General features: G+C 51.5%; 1 protein-coding gene across 1 annotated transcript in view; it reads left to right on the top strand.

Moving 5' to 3' along the window:
• ABLIM1 (actin binding LIM protein 1) overlaps positions 1 to 23,915 on the top strand; it is a 364,303-nt gene that overhangs the window by 323,853 nt on the left and 16,535 nt on the right. The window contains 4 exon segments of the mRNA XM_029610466.1: positions 5,887 to 6,006; positions 9,513 to 9,617; positions 19,119 to 19,166; positions 23,686 to 23,832. Coding sequence (XP_029466326.1) covers positions 5,887 to 6,006; positions 9,513 to 9,617; positions 19,119 to 19,166; positions 23,686 to 23,832 — 420 coding nt within the window.

The following is a 23,915-nucleotide window of genomic DNA, read 5'->3' as shown; positions in this document are numbered from 1 at the left end:
GTATGGTGGACTGCAGTGGCAGGACGGAGCGCTGAGAGCCCCAGGCAGAAGTGCAGCTGCTGCGCCTCCCGCATTTTTTTGTGGAGAGGTTGCAAACAGTTCCCTACCAAAATCCAGGAGTGCTGCATGCGGGATCTTTCCACCTTCTGGGCATGCAGCAGGCTAATGTGCCAGCATGCAGCACGGCTGACTTGGGCAGTACCCATGCAGCAAGTGTGTCGAGTGGCCTGAGTGTGCATTATCCCTGCAGTGGGCGTGTTGTACGGTTTACGTGTGCATTGTCCCTGCAGCGGGTGTGTGGTTCAGTCTGAATGTGCATTATCCCTGCAGTGGGCGTGTTGCATGGTTTAAGCATGCATTATCCATGCTGCGGACATGTTGTACGGTTTAAGTGTGCATTATCCGTGCAGTGGGCATGTTGTACGGTTTAAGTGTGCATTGTCCCTGCAGCGGGTGTGTGGTACGGTCTGAATGTGCATTATCCCTGCAGTGGGCGTGTTGTATGGTTTAAGCATGCATTACCCATGCTGCGGGCGTGTTGTACGGTTTAAATGTGCATTGTCCCTGCAGCGGGTGTGTGGTACGGTCTGAATGTGCATTGTCCCTGCAGCGGGTGTGTGGTACGGTCTGAATGTGCATTATCCCTGCGGTGGGCGTGTTGTATGGTTTAAGCATGCATTATCCATGCTGCAGGCATGTTGTACAGTTTAAGGGTGCATTGTCCCTGCAGCGGGCGTGTGGTACGGTCTGAATGTGCATTATCCGTGCAGTGGGTGTGTTGTACGGTTTAAGCATGCATTATCCATGCTACGGGCATGTTGTACGGTTTAAGTGTGCATTGTCCCTGCAGCGGGTGTGTGGTACGGTCTGAATGTGCATTGTCCCTGCAGTGGGTGTGTGGTACGGTCTGAATGTGCATTATCCCTGCAGTAGGCGTGTTGTATGGTTTAAGCATGCATTATCCATGCTGCGGGCATGTTGTACAGTTTAAGGGTGCATTGTCCCTGCAGTGGGTGTGTGGTACGGTCTGAATGTGCATTGTCCCTGCAGTGGGTGTGTGGTACGGTCTGAATGTGCATTATCCCTGCAGTAGGCGTGTTGTATGGTTTAAGCATGCATTATCCATGCTGCGGGCATGTTGTACAGTTTAAGGGTGCATTGTCCCTGCAGCGGGTGTGTGGTACGGTCTGAATGTGCATTATCCCTGCAGTAGGCGTGTTGTATGGTTTAAGCATGCATTATCCATGCTGCGGGCATGTTGTACAGTTTAAGGGTGCATTGTCCCTGCAGCGGGTGTGTGGTACGGTCTGAATGTGCATTATCCCTGCAGTAGGCGTGTTGTATGGTTTAAGCATGCATTATCCATGCTGCGGGCATGTTGTACGGTTTAAGTGTGCATGTCCCTGCAGTGGGCGTGTGGTACGGTCTGAATGTGCATTGTCCCTGCAGTGGGTGTGTGGTACGGTCTGAATGTGCATTATCCCTGCAGTGGGCGTGTTGTATGGTTTAAGCATGCATTATCCATGCCGCGGGCATGTTGTATGGTTTACGTGTGCATTGTCCCTGCAGCGGGCGTGTGGTACGGTCTGAATGTTCATTATCCATGCCGCGGGCATGTTGTATGGTTTACGTGTGCATTGTCCCTGCAGCGGGCGTGTGGTACGGTCTGAATGTTCATTATCCGTGCAGTGGGCGTGTTGTATGGTTTAAGCATGCATTATCCATGCCGCGGGCATGTTGTACGGTTTAAGGGTGCATTGTCCCTGCAGCGGGTGTGTGGTACGGTCTGAATGTGCATTGTCCCTGCAGCGGGTGTGTGGTACGGTCTGAATGTGCATTGTCCCTGCAGCGGGTGTGTGGTACGGTCTGAATGTTCATTATCCCTGCAGTGCCGTGGATTCCTCTAAGGGACTCTTAATGCCAAACAAGCAGTGAACAGAAAGACCGTGGGCTTCTGCTCACATTTGGTTGGCCTGAGGTTACTTCGTGCACACCTGAGTCATCCGAGGCATTCAGCGGATGTGCAGAAATCAGCGGGAATAGTTTAACTTGTGTTTAGGGCCAGATGTACTAAGTGTTTTTTCTCCCAGTTTGTGTCTGTAGGGAAGATGCTGTAAGGTCGCTTTCTAAAAACGCTTAGCGCCTGTCAGGCCCCCGTGCGTTAGGCAGCGTTTCAGCAGCGTGCTAGGGACCTGATTTCTCAGCTGCACCTCCTCCTCCGTGAGGGCCCCGGAGTTTCCATCCTTAGAGGGTGACGTCCAAAGCTTATCTACGCGGGTAAAGCAGGTGCCCCTTTGGAAATGCACACGCGTACGTGGATTCTGTGCGCGTGCCGGGGGAGAGGCGGCGCTGGGAGCGGGCCAGGGGATAAATCCCCCAGACGGCAGATGCAGGTCTCCGTGCCGACGTTTTCTGGGGCAATTTCCAAATGTAAATTTTTTTCCCCCTTGTAAAATTGATGAAAAGGCTGCAGGTAGCAGCGCATGCCTGCCGACTTGACCTTTCCTCGCACGTTCTTAAAAATCGCCCTCTTCGTTAGGCGCCCTGCCCTGGCTCTCCCTCCATAGCTGGCGGCTTTTTTTTTTTAGGCTCCTAAATATGTAGGTGCTTGGAATTCAGTTTTCCAAAAAGGTTTGTCCGACGTGTGCAATGTTCTCCCCGGCTGAACGTTGTCCGGGGAAGGGCGGGGGGATTCCCGGGGCGTACTTTCACGTGGTCTGCACGGAGTTACCTGGATATAAGTCAGGCCTAAAGTTACAACATCTGGATGTATTCGGCGACCGGAGAAGCGATGCCGAATTCCGGGTTACGTTTCCCGGGTATCTCGCCCGCTCAGAGGAGTTTTCGATATGGCCGTCTTAGTGAAAATGGGGGCCTAAAATTAGGTTCGCAGCTCTGGTCAGTTTTCAGAGGGGGTCATTTTGGCTTCCTAGCTCCTAAAGTGAACTCTTTGAAGATGGGCCTCCCCCGTCTCCTTTGATGCCTGCAGCTTCCTAGTGCTCTTCGGCGCTTTGTCTGTCCTGCCTTAATTTCGCCTCGCCTCCCCCTGTTCCTGGTGATGCGGTGCTCGGCTGTTTGGTTTCTGTAAAGATGTTCCTGAACTGACTTACAAGCAGGCCCTCGAGTCTGCCCCGATGCTCTTCCACTGACTGGGAAAGTCGGATTAAATCAAAGTCCTTGTTTTTAACCCTGTCCCCCGAGGCACGGGCAGATAAAAAGGGCCTGATGTACTAAAGGGTTTTTTTTTTTTCCCTTTCTTGGGAAGAAAGTGACTTAGGCTCAGGACAGTCCATTTTGAAAGTGATTTCCACAGGTAAAAAAACCTTTGTTCGTCAAAGCCTGGTCTCTCTCAAGGCGGCGTTCCGCAGCGCAGGTCGAGAGGCAACTGCTCCTGGGAGCCTGTTTTGGTCACAGGAGGGAAAGAACCCGCCCAGTTTCTATTTTCAAATTTTCACCTGCATTTTTCCAGCCAAAATCTGCCCGCTGAAAAAGCAGGAGCTTCGTTCTTATGCACGTTTCACCGCCAACACGTGTGCGTTCCTGCACTGTGAGAACCGGTGCAAAGCTTGGGAGTAAGAAATATCCCTCCCCCCAGACTTCAGCTCAAAATGGGCTTTTTGCCAGGGGCCCTTTTTGGGGTTTAACTTAGAAAAGTTGCCCGGGGCATTGTGCGTATAAAAGTGATCGCGTGCACTTTTTACACGTGCTAGAAAAGGGCGTTCCAGAGTGGGGGACGGAGGTGGAGCAGGGAAGTTATTTACACACACACACACACTCTCTCTGGATTTTTGTAAGCGTGCAGGTAAATCTCCATTCACCTATTCACAGCCGCTCCTGAGCAGGCGTAACGCGTGTGCGCGTGCGTCGGTACTGGTTCTGCGCACACTCGCAGAGTTTCAGAGTGGACTTGTGTGCAAAAGATGGTGTTGGGTTTGAGGCACGGTGTGGACTCTTATTCGCAGTGGCGATGACTCCTCCCACGGGGAGGGGCCCCGTGGGGAACCACAGCGATAGGCTAGACTCAGAGCGCAGACACTGGAGATGGAAAGCTTTATGGTACTGCTGTAGATTGATGGTAATGGTGCAGGAGGATACGGCACGGAAGTCCAGCAAGGTGCCAATACGTTCAGACAGCATCGGATGATTAGGTAGTGTTCCGCAGAGCGGGATAAGCCGAACCTGGTGGGTGGAAATGGAGAGCTGGAACCTAGAGGTACTCACTGAAGAGTAGTGCAGGAATCCCCCTGGTAGATGATGAGGTAGGACCCGAGGTCCGTGGTGCAGGATACTCTGAGCTGGTAAGGCCCTCGAGGAGCGAGTACCTGGAAGCGCAGAATCCTGAAAAGAGAAGAGAGTCCCCCGAGGAGCGGTTGTCTGACCCTTGGTCTGACCCAGCATGGCAATTTCTTATGTTCTAGTTAGTGGTAGAAACCCCGAAGGGTAGTTGGAAGCTAGAGGCCCCCGAGGAACAGGTACCCAGAGCTTCTTCATGAGCGAATACCCCGGAGGGTAGCGAGGAGTCTAAGCATGCAGCTTAGAAGCGGTCAGAGTAGCTAAACCAAAGTCCTTGCTAACTTGTTCGTTCTGAGTAGAGCGGAGGCTTAAATACCCAGCGGTATGAACGTCATGCGGTGGGGACGCCCCCGAGGTTCCCGCCATGACGTGTAGATAAGTGTAGGCAGCGTGAGCGCTCTAGGAGGCCACGGGAAGGAGCATGGCAGACGGGGAGGCCCATGCTGAGTTGGTGACGCCGAGGGATTCGGCACCGGAGGCAGCCATCTTGCCCATGGAGGCAGAGAGAGGCAAAAAAAGAGGTGAGGCAGAGCAGTCGCAGCCAACTGCAAACGACGGACGCATCAGATGGCTACAGTCCACGGCTACTTTCTGCCCCCAAAGTTCAGTCCTGTGCGGCCCACCGAGAATTAGCTTCTTAATCTCTATCGGAAAAATGCTTAGTACACCTGGCCCAGAGTTACCTAGAAAGTCCATGGCAGAGCCGGAGACTAGAACTGAAGTGCAGGGAGATAACATGACTTGTTATGATGTGTAGTGTGTTTCTAGTGCTCCCTTCTGGTTGGGCTGCAGTGTGGTGCACATTATAATGTTCTTCTGTGGGCCCTGGGCTGAGCTTTCACTTTCCGCTTGGGGGGAGGGATTGACATCGTTTCTGCTGGTTCAATGGAAGGGGTAAAGTCAAAGAATTTTGATGAGGTGATGAAACTATCCAAACGACCGCAGACTGATCCCTCTCTCTCTCTCCTTCTCTCCTGACATTTCCTCTTTCGTTTTCTTTCTCCTCCTCTCTGTATCTTTTGTCCTTCAGGTTTTCTCATTTTCTTTGCTCCCTGCCTCCGTTTTATATCACCATCTTTCTCTCTCTCTCTCTTATCTCGTTCCTCCGCTCTCTGGCTCTCCTTCTGTCTCTGATTCTTGGTCTTTCTCTCACCCCCCCCTCTCTTGCAGCGGCTCTGGTTCTAGGGTTATCGGGGGCTCTTTGTGACACCTGCCATAAGTCATTAAAAGCCTCATTGGTGTGCTTGGGCAACCAGCAACGCACCTCTGCACGGCGCCCCCCGCCCTCCAGCATCTGTATCACACATGCAAGGAAGGAAGAGCAGAGCAGCACGAAGCTCCTCTAAGACAAGGCCAGTTGCCGCCCTGTGTTGTGAAGACAACACCTGGCAAAACCTGGTCCTTTCACCTTTGCCTGTGATCATGTGTATCCTCGGACTTCTTAACCTTTTTTTTGTTTTTTCCACCCTCCTAATCGCGACTGCTCTTGTGTTGTCTTTGGTGCCGCCTCTTCTCTTGTTTTGATTCTTTTTTTTCCTCTGTTTTCCTTTCTCATTTCTGCCCCGGCCCTCCCGCGACTCCCTGCTGCTGCAGAGCTGCTCTCTCCCGGTGGGCAGCACGTGCCTCACCCGCGCCCTAGCAGCTTCAGCTCCGCCCCCTGCGAGTCCCGCCCTAATTCCCCATTCCGACACCACTTCATCCCCCACATGAAAGGTAAGGAAACCGTCTTGACAGGCTTATAAGGCGACTCTAGAAGTAGGCGACGGCTTTGTAGCTCTTAGCATGCTGATGAACGTCCTACAGAACGGACATGGCCTCTACCCCACCCCCCCTCCTCCCGGAGGAGCTACGTCTGTTCTGATGGCCTAAGCTGAAGGTGGCGATAGGAATTGCGTATTTAGCTTGGCCTTTCAGGACACCAGTCGTCCAACCCTGCTGTGTGATTGGCTGATAGGGCTTCATTTGTGATGTCATCCTCATGCTGCAATAGTCAAATAAAGCCACCACAGCAATAAAACCCGGGGGGGATGTATCCTTAGCATCAAAGCATTAAGACACTGCAGGTCACGCTTTATTCAGCTTCTACAAATATGTTACTATTTCATTTCATAGAGGTTCTTTCACGCAGCGTCATTGCAGAATAGTTTGCAGTCACGCATGCTGCACGTCCAGGAGTGGAGGGTCAAATTAAGACCCCTTCCAGACTTTTTCTAGGTCGAAATAAGGATTGGGTCTTCTTAGACTGGAGAAGAGGGGAAGGAACACAGGAGGCAGTGGAGAAGAAACTATCACATGCATGGTCCAGTTATGTGCTGGGGGGTACGGAGAGGTTTTACAAGGCGAATCTTGTAAACCTCTTCAGATTTCCCGTAAACAGCTATGCAGGTGTGAACGGACTGGGGGCTGGGCTGGCTAGTGAGTCTGGGTGGAGGTTTTGGAGTTTAGCGTCGAATCTTGAGAAATTTGCTCTCAGTCTTCGGAAAACTGCAAAGCGGATTTCACCAAAGCTGACAAATCCGCTTCCGCCTTTTTTTTTTTTTTTTGGACTCCGCTTTGGATTTTTCCCAGTCCGATTTTTCCCGACAGGCTCGAACCAGGCTGAAGTGCACCTGGTGCGAAATCGACCTTGAATTGTTTGCATAGCCATAGAGAAAAGGGTGAGCAACTCTGGGCGATTCCCAGTGAGCAGTGGCTTGCAGTGCTAGAATAAGGCGCTGTCCTGTTGTGTCTAAATGCTTAACTAAAGCTGCATCCAAAACCCATCATGCCCCGCCACTTACAGAGAGGAAAGGACCTGCTAGAACCCCATTCCCATCGCAGTCCGAGTTTCTTTCTCAGAGAGGTAGTAGAGGGCTAGCACTCTGTCGAGCTGTGGCTCCCGGTAAGAGCTGAATGGCCCACTCTAAAAATGACCTTGATCACAGACTTGCACCTGCTGGCATGGGAGCAGCAGAGCTGTATCACAGGGGAGCTTTTGGATCAGAGAATGGGGCTGTGGACAAGGGATGTGCTTCCTTGTGATGCCTCTCACCACTGGTGGGTAGGGGGAGCTTTTCCATTCAGCGTGCTCTCGCCAGCTCAGGCACAAGGCCGACTGACATTAAAGCCATAGTGCCTGAGCTGAAAGTTTGGTGGCATCTAATGAATAGGTAAGGGGCGTTATCCAGTAGTGCCCTGGCTAAATGCCCTGTCGCTATTAGAACACAGCAAAAATAATACTCCTGAGCTCTTGTATATACATAAATATATGTGTGTGTATTTTAAACTGATGCATCAGTGTTAGTGCCCACCGAATCTGAACACTGGAGATCAGTGACCCGCTGTTCAGAGGAAAGATAAGGTCCAGGCTGCAGGCCCCCACTCGTTCCTGCTGCGTACTCCGGTTTCTGCCATCTCGATCAGTGACTCAGCGGTTTTGTGATGTCATCAAGCATCCCAAAAGCTGCTCTGAGATGGGTCCGGCGCCTGACTGGAAAGGCGAACGGTGCATCTGTGCCGAGCTGGGACTCGGGTAGAGAGAGCAGGAGTGGTTTAGACCCCCTTTGGGGCACTCTGGGAAGGACGCGCGTGTTGCGTGCCGCGTGCTACGTGCGTCCTGCGTAGCAAGCGCCAGGGCATGTTAGCACAGCTCCCAGCTCTCCTCCTGCAGCCTCTTTCTTTTACTGTTTTATCTTTTTCTTTTGGCCCTTTCAGGTTCATTTTACCTAGGCACGGTGTCCCCCATACGTTTGTCCCTACCCACCCTGCATGTCAGACTAACAGAGCGGAGAGCCAGCAATCCTGCGCCCCAAGGCTGTGAGAGTGGCCAGGAGTCCTGACCACTTCTTAGTGAACCGGCCAGGTCACTGACAGGACAGCCCTTTGGTGTGGGCTCAGTGCATGGGCCATAGTTCCAGCCTAGCATTCAGCAGTAAAGTTAAGGAGCCAGTGAAAAAGAAATCCTGGAATACAGTGCCATCCACCTGACATCACAGAGATAACGACTCCCTGATATCATAGAGATGATGGTTGTGATTTGGACCTGGTCTTTGGATTTAATTACCCTACTATCCAAAACCAGTGCTGAAGGTTCAGGGATGGGTCCTGGCCCTTGCCCCAGAGGGCACCTGAGGGAATGGGGGATATAAAGTGTCTTGGCCGAGGCAATACAGTTCCCTGATATTAAGCAGGTGGTAAGATGATCCTCTGATGTCACAGACGTAATAGAGCTCCCTTATCTTATAGAGATCATAGGATGACTCTGATGTCACAGAGATAAAAACATGGCCAGAGGATGCTACGGGGATAGCATGGTTCTCTGATGTCACAGAGATAACAGTTTTGACTCTTGCTGTGACTGAGGTCCCAGCTGTAAAGCACAAGAATTATTATGGATGCCCACCCCCTCACCCAGCCGTGGACAGATGCGTGCTGCACCAGATTTACTTCTGGCACCAACTTTTGAGATGAAAAATATAAACCTGCTGCTAAGCAGATCTACACATGCCAAAAAATGAGGCACACCCCCTAACAGACTAGAGAATTCCCTGCATCTGCTTTGCCTGTTTGCTGCTGTACACGGATTGCTTTGACTTTGTCTAACAAGCATGGGTTTTGTCAGAGAGCATGCTGCTCGTGGTCCGGGGGGGTAGTAGCAATGACCCTGGAAATAAATCCCCCTCACCATGGCCTTGACCTTGCCTTTGACTGCACACTCGGCGCGTGCATTCTAGCAATTATAAAATGGACGAATAGAAAAGAGCAAAAGCCCGTAATCTGTACCCACTGAGGCAGAGCTTGGGGTGTGGACTCTCCCACTTCCTGGCTTTCACGTTCTCTAACTCAGAACCTGCTCTGTGATGTCATCGAGCATTGTTTAACCTACCTTCTGATTGGCCGCTGCACACTGTAGGCATCATAAGAGAGGGCACAGCTGTTGAACCAATGAGAGCGCAGGATTTTCTTCAGTCCATTTTATAATGCAGACGTAGCTGTTCTGTTACATCACACCAGAGGCCGTAGACTAAATGGTTCATAGGCTGCTCTGTCTTAATGTAGTGAAACAAGTCATTCGGTGCTAGCAAAGTTCTGAATATTTTCTGCTTAATTCTGTTTTCCTTTCTGGACTATTTAATTTACCTTTTTTTTTTTTTTTCTGTTTGTTTTTTTTTTTCTGCTTGCTTTTATACTGCTTTCCCTGTCTCATTTTGCCCTCCCACCTTCCATTCTTCTCAATGGAGGCAATCAGCCATCCAGCGGCCGGAACTCCCCCCATCCCTACCGGCCCGACAGCCGTCCTCTCACTCCAACTCTTGCTCAGGCCCCTAAGCATTTCCATGTTCCAGGTAGGAGCCCGAAGCCGTGTCTTGTCTCCATGTCCTATCACGGTGTAGAATGTAGCTGTCTTGTCTCCATTACACCATGCTCTTCAGCTGGGGATGCAAATTCTGGGTTTGCATTACGAACAGCACTGCAAACTGTTGGACTTGTGGTTGAGTGCTCCAGCACATTGCCCCCCGAGTGGTGTCCGTGTGCCCCTGCTATGGTGAGAGTGCTAAAGTGTGCTGTAAGTGGACGTTTATGATGGAGAGTTATGCGCATATGCACCCATTTTAGGTAGATAGCTTCCTGTTTTGTTCATGGGCTGAATGGCTTGTCCTTCTCATTATGCATTTTTTGAGTATCGGAGCATGCATTTTGGGCTTACAAATCTTGATTTGTTTCTGGAGTGCAGCAGAGTGGTGTATAAGCGTGTTGAAGAGGTGCCACGGTACGTGGAATCGAAATTCAATCTCATCGTAGCTCTCCTATTCTGATCTGGTTAAAGGGGTGAGCCTTCTTACTATTTTAACACCTTTATTCATCATCCTACAGGAAATCTGTTTCTGTAGTGTTGGGAGAGACCTGCAGCGCTAGAGAGGTCTGTAGTGCTGGAGAAGAGAGCAGCAGCGTTGGTTGGATAAGGCTGTGGCGTTTGCAGAGGTGTGCAGCATTAGAATGGCCTGCTAAATGTTTGAAGCAGCTGGTTTGCCCGCTGCTGCCTGCTCAGGATCACTGTTTAAGCTCCAGCCTGCCAGGGAGAGGAGCACCAGGCTTCCCGGATGGCAGCGGATAGCAGTGGCTTGTGTTTCGTGGGGTTTATAAAGAGAGTTGCCGCCTGTCTTCGTGTCCTAAGGTAAAGCAAGGATCCGATTAGCTCTGTTCCTGATAACATAGAGGCAGAGGGCCTCCCTGTGTCTAGTGCATGTTTCATGGACCTTCTTCTGATGTCCATCATTGATATATGGGTTAAAGTCTGCTTTTAATGCCAGCAAGACTGCCTGACCACCTGGCCTTGAGATTTATCTCTGTGTAGGAGTGTAGGTTATAGGGTGCATTATGAGTTTTAGGATACTTTTAGCCTGTTTTCTTAATATTGATTTATGCCGGCGAGGCCTGTATACCCACAGCGTTGGACTTAAGTCATTTGGAAATTTGCATGTGTCCTTTTTTTCACTGTGCAACTTGCAAATTAGTTTATAAAACAGAAATTTAAATGAATTAGGATACATTTAGCTACTTTCTGCTTTTTTATTTTTATTGGTTTTTGCTCAGATGGGTTTGTCTTTTTAATGCCTTTTTTCATGCACCACAAAAGCTGCAAATTCTTTGGGATCTACGTCTGTTCCGTGCACCCGCGCGCAGCTATCGGGCAGGCAGCAGAAGGGATGTATTACCCCCATCGTTTACCCAGGGTTACCAGGCACTGATGTACAGTATTGTGGGGGTGAGCAAACTGAGGGTCTTGAACAATCCTGAAGGAGGGGGGCGCGGCCCGATCAGGGGGAAAAAAAAAAATGGCTTAGGCTGCCAAGTCTCTGTGCCACGGAGGCACTGCCGGCCGAGGAGGAAAGGAGCTGCCAGAATACAGTGACATCGTTGTCCGCATGCCACACAGTTCAGCCCATGCATCTCTTTCAGCCGAGCCACGGAGAGGAGCTGTAATGGACCTGGTTGGGGGGGGGGGAAGCTGCTTATTCTGTGGCAGGGCTGGACGTGGGAACAGCCACTGCGGTGTTCCACGACCCGGAACGTCCCTACCACTCTCGGGCCTCAGCCTGGGAGCACTTCCTGCTGCTGCCGGCAGAGAGGTCAGCCCGCCGGGTTAGGTTGGGGAATGGACAGGGTCCCCAGGGAGAATGAGGAAGTGGAGGGGGGAGAGAGAGAGAAGGTGGGGAAGGGAGAATAAAAGGCAAAAAAACCCGTGCAAAATAAGTTAAAAAGGAAATAAAAACATGAGAAAAAAAAAGATGAGCAAACTAAGAAACATTCAAAAAGAAAAAATTATGAAAAATTAGTGAAAACAGTAAAAAAGAAAAAAAAAAAGTTAGTACGGGTAGGAAGGAGGTTTATTCAGCTCCTAATAAATTTGGCTGGCACCTAAGTTTTTTGAAAAAATTTCCAGACCTCACCATTATGGTGTATGGTCTCTGAATGTGATCTGTCTGCCTGTGCCTCTCTCTGTGTGTGGATGTGTCTCTGTGTTTGGTGGCTTTGGTCTGTGTCTGTGTCTGATGTGGTCTGTCTGCCTGTGCCTCTCTGTGTCTGGATGTGCTGTGGATGTGTCTCTGTGTTTGTCTGGTGGCTTTTTTTCTGTGTCTGTGCATGATGTGATCTGCCTGTGCCTCTCTCTGTGTCTGTCTTCTGTCTGGGACATGTTGTGTCTATATCTCTGTGCCAGTCTGTATGTTTGGTTTCTCTCTTTCTGTGGGGTGTCTTTGTCTGGGTACGGGGTAATTGTGTCTGTGTGGGGTCTCTTTGTCTCTTTATATCTGTTGGGTATCTGTCTGGCTCTCTGTCGGTCTGGGTGTGGAGTGTCTGTCTCTGTCTGGGTATGTGGTATCGGGTTTTCTCTGTGTCTCTGGAAACGGGCTCTCTCTCTCTCTCTCTGTCCATGTGCCTGTGTGTGTGAGCTTTACTCCTTTTACAACCTGAAGAGAAATAAAATGGGTGCTTTGAGCCATGGGCTGGCAGCGCGGCTTCCTGGTGAATGCACTTCATGTATGCGTGTGGGCGTAATTAATAAGCACATATATGTATGTATATCTATATCTATGCCATCCTGTGGCAGAAAGCACTCATTTGGTTTCTCTTCAGGTTGCTGAAGGGAGTAAGCTGACACGTATGGGCATACGTACATGTATGTAGTAAGCTGACACGTATGTAGCAAGCTCACGCATATGGGCACGCGTACGCAGCAAGCTCACGCGTATGGGCGCACGTACGCATATGTAGCAAGCTCACACGTATGGACGCGCGTACGCAACAAGCTCACGCGTATGGGCGCGCGTACACGTATGTAGCAAGCTCACACGTATGGGCGCACGTACGCCTATGTAGCAAGCTCACACGTATGGGCGCGTGTACATGTATGTAGCAAGCTCACACGTATGGGCGCGCGTACACGTATGTAGTAAGGGCACACGTACGAGTATGTAGCAAGCTCACACGTATGGGCGCGCGTACACGTATGTAGCAAGCTCACACGTATGGGCGCGCGTACACGTATGTAGCAAGCTCACACGTATGGGCGCACGTACACGTATGTAGCAAGCTCACAAGTATGGGCGCACGTACACGTATGTAGCAAGCTCACAAGTATGGGCGCACGTATACGTATGTAGTAAGGGTACACGTATGTAGCAAGCTCTCACGTATGGGCGCGCGTACACGTAGCAAGCTCACACGTATGGGCGCACGTACACGTATGTAGCAAGCTCACACGTATGGGTGCGCGTACACGTATGTAGTAAGCTCTCACGTATGGGTACGCGTACACGTATATAGTAAGCTCTCACGTAAGGGCGCGCAGTGCTGAACAGAAAGGAAAATTAGTTTCTTACCTGATAATTTTCGTTCCTGTAGTACCAAGGATCAGTCCAGACACCTGGGTTGTGACTCCGCACCAGCAGATGGAGACAGAGCAAAACTTGTCGGGCATCCCTACATATAGTAAGGCGCCACCCACAGCTCGTCAGTCTTACGTAATGTCAAAGCACAAAATTGAACTCCAACTAACTAGACTGCCCGAAACCCGGGCCGATTCAACAAACCCCCAGCTGGATCAGAACTTCCAGAACCAGAGGCCCCAACAACATACAAGAAACAAACCGAGTGCCCACCGAGCGGACTCTCCTCTTCAGAACTCCAAACAGACTACACGGGCGGGATCCTGGACTGATCCTTGGTACTACAGGAACGAAAATTATCAGGTAAGAAACTAATTTCCTTTCCCTGTACGTACCAGGATCAGTCCAGACACCTGGGATGTACCAGAGCTGAATTACCGAGGGTGGGATCCAGAAAGTCCCGCTCGCAGAACTCTCTCTCCGAAACCCCCTGAATCCAGGCCCTGAACATCCAATCTGTAGTGTCTAGCAAACGTATGCAGTGACTTCCAAGTCGCTGCTCTGCAAATCTCTTGTGGTGACACGTGCGAAGACTCCGCCCAAGAGGCGGCTTGTGCTCGCGTCGAGTGAGCCCGAAGACCCGCAGGAACAGACTTCCCTTTCAGTATGTACGCTGAAGCAATGGCTTCCTTGAGCCAGCGCGCAATCGTGGTCCGGGAAGCTGCCCCACCACGTTTGGGCCCCGAGCACAAAGAGATGGTCCGAAACCCGAAAGGAATTCGTAACTTCCAGATAACGGAGCAGGACTCTGCGGACATCAAGTTTCTTCAACAGTCTAGCATCAGGATCAGAACGCTCCCCCTCTGGAAAAGCGGGCAGCTCAACCGTCTGGTTCAAATGAAAAGCTGACACCACCTTCGGGAGGAAGGAGGGAACCGTCCTTAACGAGACCCCCGCCTCAGAGAAGCGTAAGAAAGGCTCCCTGCAAGATAACGCCTGTAATTCGGAAACACGTCTAGCCGACGCGATTGCCACAAGAAACACCGTCTTGAGAGTAAGATCCTTAAGTGTCGCCCGCTTAAGAGGCTCAAAAGGGGACGAACACAGAGCGGAAAGAACACAATTGAGATTCCAAGAAGGACAAGGCTGACGTAAAGGTGGCCGCAAATGTTTGGCTCCCCGAAGAAAACGCGCCACATCCGGGTGCTGCGCCAAGGACCTACCGTGCACCTTACCTCTGAGGCAACCAAGCGCTGCCACCTGGACTTTCAGAGTACTGCAAGACAGCCCCTTCGCAAGGCCAGCCTGAAGGAACGCAAGAACATCCGGTACGGAGGGCAGCACAGGATTCACCTCCCGAGCTCTACACCAATCCTCAAACACTGTCCACACCCGAACGTAGGCGAAGGACGTAGAACGCTTTCTAGAACTCAGCAATGTGGCTACTACCGCATCCGAATATCCCTTATTCTTCAAGCGTTTCCTCTCATTCTTTTCCTCTTTGATTGTTTGTACTTCACAAGTTTGTGCAGCAAACTTGCCAAATCGGAGGAGAAAGAGGCCTCCGAGTCCGAGGAGGCCCCCTGCAGACTCCGGTCATCTGGCGAATCATCCTCCCCGGGGGGGCACCCCCGGAGGGTCGCTGCTGCGGGGAAAGTGGGGGGGGGGCAATCCGGCATCCCCCACGGCCTTCCTCGTGGCTTCTCTAACCGAAGCCAAAATGGCCGCCGTTCCCGCGCTCAGCGGGAACGGCTCAGCACTGCCCCCTGCAACAGGCTCGTCGCGCAGCGGCGATCGCGTCTGCCGGGAACGGGCCCCTCGCCGCCCGAGACACAATTCGAGCAGACCCCCTCCCTAGAGACGCGCGCGCCCCTCGGCATGCGGCAGACTGGCTACGGCCCGTGGCCGGGCGGGAGGAAGGAGGGAAAGAACAACAAATTGCGCGATCCGGACGGTCCCTGAACGGCCCCGCCCCCCCCCCCCCCCCCCGCGACGAAAACGGAGCGAGAGGACGAGCCGCACGAACAAACAAAAACTATATTTTTTTTTTTCTTGTACTCGCCGCTGGCCCTGGTCCTGATTCCTCCTGTCCAGCGGGGGTGAGTGAACCGGGCTCCCCGGTGTCACCCCCGACGCTGCTGCCAGTCCTGGCCGGGTTCTCAACCCCAGCAGCGGCCTCAACCAGAGGGGGATGGTCCCCTCAGGACCTTGCAACCCCCCTGGGAGGCTTCCAGGACTCCGGCTTCCGCGGCTTACTGCAGATTTCTTTCTTCTTCACTTCTTCTTTTTATTATTTTTATTTATTTTTTTTTTTTCAAAATCCCCTGACTAGCTAACTAACCAGGATCAATCGAGACTGTGGGTGGACCTGCCCCATCTGCTGGAGACAGAGAAAGACTGACGAGCTGTGGGTGGCGCCTTACTATATGTAGGGAAGCCCGACAAGTTTTGCTCTGTCTCCATCTGCTGGTGCGGAGTCACAACCCAGGTGTCTGGACTGATCCTGGTACGTACAGGGAAAATGTAATAGAGCGAGAGAGAGAGAGAGCGCTGTGCAGGGTTTGCCATTAGTAGCCAGCGTCGTCCTGGGGGTTTACAAGGTCACAAAGGCCGTGGTATTACATTCTTCTTACTGGATGGTTGACTTGCAACAGAAAGACCCAGAGGAATTGGTTTTTTGTTTGTCTATTTTGGATAATGCTTTAGCTCGCTCGCTCTCCCCCCTCCCCAGGGGCTGCCTTAGTGATTCTGGGTCACAGGCAAGGCTTGTCCCTCCAGTAATGCACCGCAGCCTGCGTTATGAGCCCCCAACACCGGCTATTTATACCGATGGTGTGTGGGGGGGGGGATTGGAGACCCTAACACAACACCTCCTGTCCCCTCCCCTCACCCACAAAACAACTGGGGCTCAGCAGCCCCAACACAACCTTTCCTGCCTCCCCCCCCCCCCCCCCCATCCCGGCACACACAAAATGTTTCCTCTCCGTGGCTCTCTGCAAGCCTTTCCCTCAGCTCCCAAGCATGCGATGGCAGGAGCGGCTTCAGTGGTGCCGGTGTTGCTCCCAGGCAGGAAGACCCCCAGCCGTGATGATGGTGCTGGGGCTCCCCAGGAAGGCTGGCTGCAGCTTCAGTGGCTGCAGTGGTGGTCGGGGGGAACTACCAGGCAGGCAGCCAGCCCAGGTTTCAGTGGCCACAGTGGTAGAGGTGGCGCCCAGGCAGGCTGGCAGGCCACGGTGATGAAGGGGGGTGGAGGGGGGAGGGCCTTCCCGAGTCCTATGCAGAACAGCCCACGGTGGGTGGAGAGTTCCCAACTAGGAGGCTGGGAGGCAAAGCATCGATGGCGGCAGGAGCTCCGAGGAAGAGGGGCGACGGCGGCAGCAGCTCGAGAGCAGGCGGCGGCAGAGGCGCACGGAAGAGTTGCCACCTCCTTGCACGCGCCTTCCGGGGCCGCGCTCCTCCTGCGCCCGCTGCTGCCAGAGATCGGCTGCTCGCTGCAGCCAGAGTGCGGGCGCCAGAGGAGGGAGGGGAAATGCGGCCGTGGCAGGGAGAGGTCGGACGGTGAATCACCCCCTGGCGCAGGGCCCTGTTACCGTGGCCCGGGCTGTCTGATAAGTAGGGGCTTCTGATTTTAGGTGTTTATAAATTGTAAATTTTAGGTTTTTATTTTCCAGCTAATTAGGGGTTCTTTGGGGCCACCCCGGGTATTTTCGTGGAGTACTTTTTCCGGCTGAATCAAACGCGTGCCTTTTGTGTAGCTGAGGCGTCATCAGCGGGCAAGGGACACCAAAACAAAGCAGAGGATCCAGAGGAGGCGAGAGAGTAATAGCGGAAGTGGTGTTTTCCGGTATTTTATCTAATAAAGAACTATTTTATGATATTTTTTGAATCAGGTGTGTTTTGTTTTTTTTTATTGGGGTTTATTGGTTGAAACCTAAAGTCAGAAGCCTTCCTGATAAGTAGGACCCCCTTTGACTCTTCCCTGCGTGAGTATGGATGAGATACAGGTTTGCCGTTTCACTAGTAAGCCGTCAGGCCTCCGTTCTCGGGGGTGGGGAGCTGATCATCCAGGCTGAGGCCGAGTGATGATAATTCCACGGTTTTAATTACCTAGAAGGGAACTTGTGCCTTGTTTGCAGATGAAAATCTGCAAACAAGAGTAATCAAGCCAGGCGGAGCCAGATAACTGATGAAACATGGCTTTCCCAAAAAAAAATAATAGGAAGGGTCGAGGCTTTAATAGCTAAGCTTTACTTATTACAAAAAAAAAGGGAAGAAAGGGAAAATCATGCATTTGGGATGCAAAACTTCAAGGGCCAGGTAGCACGTCAGAGGAAAAGAAGCAGGCAGTCGCCAAACAGGAGAGAGATCTGGGAAATCTCAGGTAGTCGGTAAGAGTGACAGTGCCCTTGGGGAAGGAGACTGGTAGTGTACTTGGCTACATAATGAGGGGTATCACTGGGAGAACGAGGGACGTCCAGTTACTTCTCTGTAGGTCTCTGGTGGGACCCCCACCACATCTAATTCTGGAGAGCACATCTACAAAAGGAGCATTAATAAGAAGGGGGCAAGTCAAAGAAGGACCAGCAAGATGGTGCATGATCAGTACTAGGGGGGGGGGGGGGGTCACTCCATGAAGTTACTGAGTAGCACATTTAAAACAAATACGGAGAAAATCTTTTTTTTTTTTTTTCACTCGACGCACAGTTAAGCTCTGGAATTTATTGCTGGAGGATGTCATAAAGGCAGTTAGTGTAGCTGGGTTTAAAAAAAAAAGAAAAGGTTCGGACAAGTTCCTGGAGGAAAAGTCCATGAATTGTTATTAACCAGGTAGACTTGGGGAAAAGCCACTGCCTATCCCTGTGTGCAAGCAGCATGGGATCCTGCCAGCTACTGGTGACCTGGATCGGCCACTGTTAGAAAGGGGATACTGGGCTTGACGAAAGCCTTGCTCTGACCCAGTGCGGCGGTTCTTAAGTTCTTATTTACTGTAAGCCATACGTGGAGAGCGGGAAGGAGCTAACGGCGTCCCCTCTAAAATAAAAATACACGGAAAGGGGGAGATAAGGTGCAAACCTTCAGATATATCCAGCAGGCTTCCATAAAGTATCAGAAGAAAGCATTTTTAAGGAACGAGAAGCTCAAGACTTGTCGTATAAAGCTGAAAGGAGAGAGGCTTAAAATGAAGGCCTTGAAGATACTTTTTCACGTAGATGGGTGGTTCTAGGAGCCGGAGCAGCGGCGGGGCTGGAGGGCGCCCGAGACAGGCACAAAAGGTTACCTTAGTGGCAGAGCGAGGAAGGGAGGGGATGAGCGATCGATGGGCGGTCTCTGGCAGCCGACGGATGGATCTCTTGTACTGACCTCGTTCGCGCTCCTCTTTGCATCGGGGCCGGTGATGGTTTTCTCAGGGCCTTTAGTGTTGACTGCAAGTTCATTCCATGGCTCCGCTTCCCCCTCCCCCCCCCCCCCCCTTTGCAATTCAGCTCATTGGTTGAAAAGGAACTTGAACCTGGCTCTCAAGCTTCTCTTTCACTACCAGAAATCATTTGGGGGGGCTTCTCCGTGTCTCCCAAATGACTCGTGTCTGTTTTCACCATGAGGAGGGGGGGGGGGGGTCCAGCCCGGCATTGCTCCGGTTCCGCCGGCACGCCGTTCACCATGTCACCGTAACGAACCGTGCGCCTCGCTTACATCCTCGCCTTCCACCGGGGGCGCTAGAGCGTTCATCCCCCTTTGCCCGTGCCATTCCACTCTTCTCAGACCTCTCTCTCTCTCTCTCTGGCTTCATTACTTCCTCGCATGTGTGTGTGTTAGAGTGTGTGTGCGTGTGTTACTGTGTGTGTCTCTGTCTTCAGGTCCGTTTGCATCCGGCTGGCTTTGGAGACGCTTGTGGTTGCGTTGGGTCCCTAGACTGACTCGTCTCTCCTTTTTGTTTGTTTTTTTTTTTTCAATTCACAGATCAAGGTACCAACATTTACAGGAAGCCGCCCATCTACAAGCAGCACGGTAATTCCTCCCGTCCTGATTGCTTTTTGCATTTAGTTCCTCTTTCCCGGTCTGTGATGGAGATTTACACAGATTTCTGGTTCAGGGCTCGCAGTGTTGCACACACTGCGAGCCCCCATCCAAAAAGGCAGCATTAAGCTTGAGAGTTACAGAATAATATCCTTGCTACCTTCCCATGAGTGCAGATGGCTTGGAGTTTCCTTTGAAAATTCATCGTGGTAAGAAGTGACTGGGATTGGCCACTGTTGGAGACAGGAGGCTGGGCTTGATGGACCCTTGGTCTGACCCAGTATGGCATGGTTCTTACGTTCTTAAATGTCTTCAAAGTGTAGCTGATTTAGGGTGAGCTGGAATGCAGTTTATGGAGCCCCCTCTGGACTTGTACACAGTGATGCCCATCACCAGAGCTGGGCAGTACCATTTGATCACAGGAAATTAATGTGCGGCAGTCAATTAAACTGGACAATAGCACTTTAACGTAGTTATACCAAGCCCTTGGCTTGGTATAACTACGTACTTACGTTTTGTATTTAAAATTTGTGCACTATTGGTGTGTGCACTTATTAAATTGTTTATGCCACATTAAAGTGCTTTTGTCCAATTTAATTGACTGCCGCACATTAATTTCCTGTGATTAATCTAAATGTGTGTGCCTTTAACTCCGCCCCTCTTGTTTGCTCAGTACCATTTGATGCCACCTGACTTCTGTGATCTGTACTAGAGGCACGGGCATAGTGCCCACAACAATGCCCAGTATTTCCATCATGGCAGAAAACCGTGGGCCGTGCCGTACCCTGGTGCCCCACAGTATAGAAAGCAGCTCGGCTGTGAGAGGTCTGAGGCCTTCCATCGCTAAGCACAAGATCTGCCCCCACCAATGGCACCGCCCGGTGCGGGCGCGGAGCATGCAGGGGAGAAAGGTGCAAAGCTGGGTTTGTAAGAATGTAAAAGAAATAAAAATAAATCCCAGACCGCCCTATCTACTGTCCATGCATTGCACAGCTGTTAAGAATATCAGCTTAAATATAGCCCCGGCACCGAGAGACACGCAGGCAGCCACCTCTGGGGTGGGAGATCTGGCAACATATTCCTGGCATGCCCAACTCCAGGGGGTGTGGAGAGGAGCCATGCTGGGTACAGCTGGGTGAACGAGCGCTGGGAGAGCAGGTGCTTCACAACTAAGGTTTTGAAAATTGGCCCTAATGCCACTAGACCGGGGGGGGGGGGTCAGAGACAGAGAGTCCATGGCGGCTAGAGTTTGGCCTGATTCACAGCTTTAAGGCTGTGACCACCCAAGTTAAGAAATATGGGATGTTAAAAAGGGTTTTTGTTGTTTTTTTTTTTTTTAATTTTTATTAGTTCAGTTTTAAAAAAAAAAAAAAAGCTTTGAAAATGGGGAAAAAAAATGTAGCTGATGTGTATGTTAGTTTGCAAGTATTCTGTTTCTAAATGTATTTGCAGAGGGGGGAAAAAACAGACTTTGGGCGAGTCTCCTATGTCACATGTGCTCTGTTTAAGCGCCACCATCTCGGTCCTTATTCAGTTCATTACTGCAGGGCGGCAATGGATTTCTAAGCTCAGCCTGTGTTCACTCCTTAGCTGATATCGTCAGGCAGCTGTTAAGATACTGACTGGCCATGTCATCCCATGAAGTGACAGGTCCTGGGCTTTTAACGTTCGTAACAAAGAGGGTAAGGCATGCATCACTGACAAAGAGATGGGCTGGAAACGGTGCCAGATTTAGTATTTGGTCCTGTCTCCCCTCCTTTCCCCCCAGAAGGGTAAACAGGGAGCAGAAGATCTCTGGGGTAGCTGAGTGGGAGGCAGCAGACCTTCAGCCGGCCTGCTTGCCCCACCCCCCCCCCCCCCCCCCGAGTTTTGCCACCCTAGGCACAGTGCGCCTATTGACAGAATCCAGGCCTGGCCGGAAATCGCGAGGAGTCACGTGCCAGGAGGGAGGACTGGAGGGCTGACTGCGGTTCCTGAAATATCAGTCGGAAATGCATAGCAATGTGTCCAGCTTCTTCTGGTTAAAGACAGAAAGCCAACCACTCCAGCCTCTTAAGGAGCCCGCCGAGGACGATGCCTCCTCGGGGACCCAAAATGGTGGGGTGGGGGGGGGGGAGGAGGGGTTCTGAGAAGTTAATAAATTGTAACCTTGTTTCGTACTGGAGTGCCCGGCATTTTGTCTCTTATAACACTAAATGTATTTTGGGGGGAATCTTGGCACTTGCCAGGGGCGTCTGAAATAATCTCCCTGCCAAGCCCTCCCCAGTTACAAGAGATTAATGTGCAACTTACTTCTAATTCACCTTTTTATTTGAAACCTTGTGCTCACTTTACATTTCACTCCATTCTCTTTGTTGTTTATTTTTTTTGTTTTGTTTTGTTTTTTTATGGTTTCACGGTGGTTTGTTGTTTTTGTTTTTTCTCCTCGCCCATTAACCTGTGAATGTTTAACCTGCTGCCACCGCCTCTCACTTCTAACCCGTAAGTACCGGCTGAGGTCCTGCTCCTGTGATTCCCCGCAGCCATTCTTCCTGTCGCTTATCCCCCCTGCAGCTCCCCCCCTGCTACGGAAACTTACGTCTGGGGCCTGAAGCAGATCCAGCGCCGCTCCTTTGCCTCAGCGGCCGGCGCGAACCGCTTAAGCTTTTCTTAACGAAGGGGCGGATGCGTGTGCTAAAGGTTTTCTCCCCTATAGTATCTATGGGGGAAGAAACGCTTAGTGCATCGGGCCCGCAGCCTGAGCAGACATCTTGTTCCTTCAGGGATTGGAGGGTTAGGCGTTCCAAGATGAAAGAAAGTAATTCTAGAGACCCCCATCAGATGTTTAATAAATGAAAGATGTATATAATGCAGGGGGCAGCTCACCTGCCCAGTGACCAGTTCTTTGTACTGCTAAAGATAATACTTGGGGGTTGCGTCTTGATTCAAGGCTGCTCCTCCTTGACCTCCCCAGGACTGGCAGAGCCCACAGGCAGAGGGTGGGAGGGCCATTGAAGCCTACAGAGGCAGACAATACGGGGGGGGGGGAGGGGCGAGTGCCTTAGAATGTGGGTGTTACCCTCGAAACAAGGGTGAGTTGGACGTGGAAGACTTGCATGGTTGAGTAGCGCCTTGCCCACAAGCCATGGCCGAACGAGCAGAAGCCTCTTGCTCCGGCGTTTGACGTTCATCTCCCTGCAGCCTCAGCCTTGGGGGAAGGCAAACCGTGTGACTGCCCAGGGCGGCACACTGTAGGGGGAGTCCCAAAATTTTGCAGCCTTCTTATTTATATTATCACTATTGGGTTAAGATACTTCCCTTGCAGTTTCATGGGTAGGGCACAGCGAAGTTGAAATTGAAAATGCCCAACTTGCTTCTAGGCCATCAAAATTAAGCTTCTAAGAAGCCCCTGATGTCTCTCTTGCCCAGGGCTTAACAGCCCTAAGATCCCTACTGCTCCCTGTAATGCAATAGGGGACACCCTGAGTTGTGTGTTCACGCTCAGTTTTTTCAGGTTGCAGAGAGTCGCTCATGGGCTTTCGGCTCGGAGGAATGACAGTCTCCAGTGTTCAGTTTAACAAAAGAACTGGAAAAAGTCAAAGGCGTAGCAGAGCTGCAGACGGGCAGGTCTTCCTGACTGGCCTGGGAGGCAGGATAATCCAAATGTGTTCTCGAATGAGGCCGTCCTCCTCGCCAGCACGAGAGAGGTCAGCTGTGTCAGCTGTAGCTCACTCCATAGTGTAAACAGCACAGGATGTCTGCTTCTGCCCTTCCCACCCTCACTAACCTTTCTAACACCCAAGTGCTGGAGGGAAATGCCAGGTGCATGGGGCTTGCTTCTGAGGCAGTAACAAGCGGGAGGCGGCTCCGTCAGAGTGACACATGGCTTGGTGTACACCAGACCTCATGCTTATTTCAGGGATGTCCCTAAAGCTTACCCTAATTTTTGCAAAGATGGAGGAGGCTAGGCAGTGCAGTGGTCCGCCGTATTAACGTACTGTCTCTGAACTCCTGGGTTCCAGCCCAAGCCTTCGTCCTAGATGATGAAGGCGGATGGATCTTGGCCTACTCTCCAGTGGACGTTTATGCACATCACCCAAGTCAATGCACAACTGACAGGGTGACACCCGGGAATTACTGCGGAGATGTTTTATAGGCGAGGACAGTGTGCTGAGATAGCAAGGAATTTGCACAGGGAGCTCCAGCTTGGAAGCATTGGCAGCTTTCACAGCGCAGGTCCGTGCCCCAGCCAGAGTAATCCGTTGCTCCTTTACCTGTGCACAAAAATTCACCGTAATATGCCCCGGGACCCCCTGGTGTACATGATTCCATGCGATCAGCCTAATCCTGCGGTCGTCTGCCGTACGCACGTAAAACACGAAAGGATCAGAGCTGAGTGCCCTGATACAGCCTGGCATGGGCCCTATAGGGCAGAAGGGTAACGTGCTAATAATGAGGGCATGATGTGCGCCATCTGGAACAGAGAGCTAAGTTGCCACTCCCCCCCCCCCTTACCCTCGTTGCCATCTAGATGCAGCTGCCATGGCAGCAATGAGCAAGTCCTCCGAGGATATCATCAAGTTCTCCAAGTTCCCGGCAGCTCAGGCTCCAGCACCCAACGCCGTCCCAAAGATTGAGACGGACTACTGGCCAGGCCCTCCCTCGCTGGCCGCCGTAGGTATGCAAACACATGTTACTAACCTTCGTGAAACTGCTGACAGAAAGACGTGCACCCCTCTCTCTCTCGGGGATCAGTCCTGG

The sequence above is a fragment of the Rhinatrema bivittatum genome, chromosome 7 (genome assembly GCF_901001135.1).
Source record: "Rhinatrema bivittatum chromosome 7, aRhiBiv1.1, whole genome shotgun sequence".
NCBI classification, from domain to species: domain Eukaryota; kingdom Metazoa; phylum Chordata; class Amphibia; order Gymnophiona; family Rhinatrematidae; genus Rhinatrema; species Rhinatrema bivittatum.
Note: the sequence above shows the minus strand (reverse complement) of the source record. Positions and strands in the feature narration are given on the sequence as shown.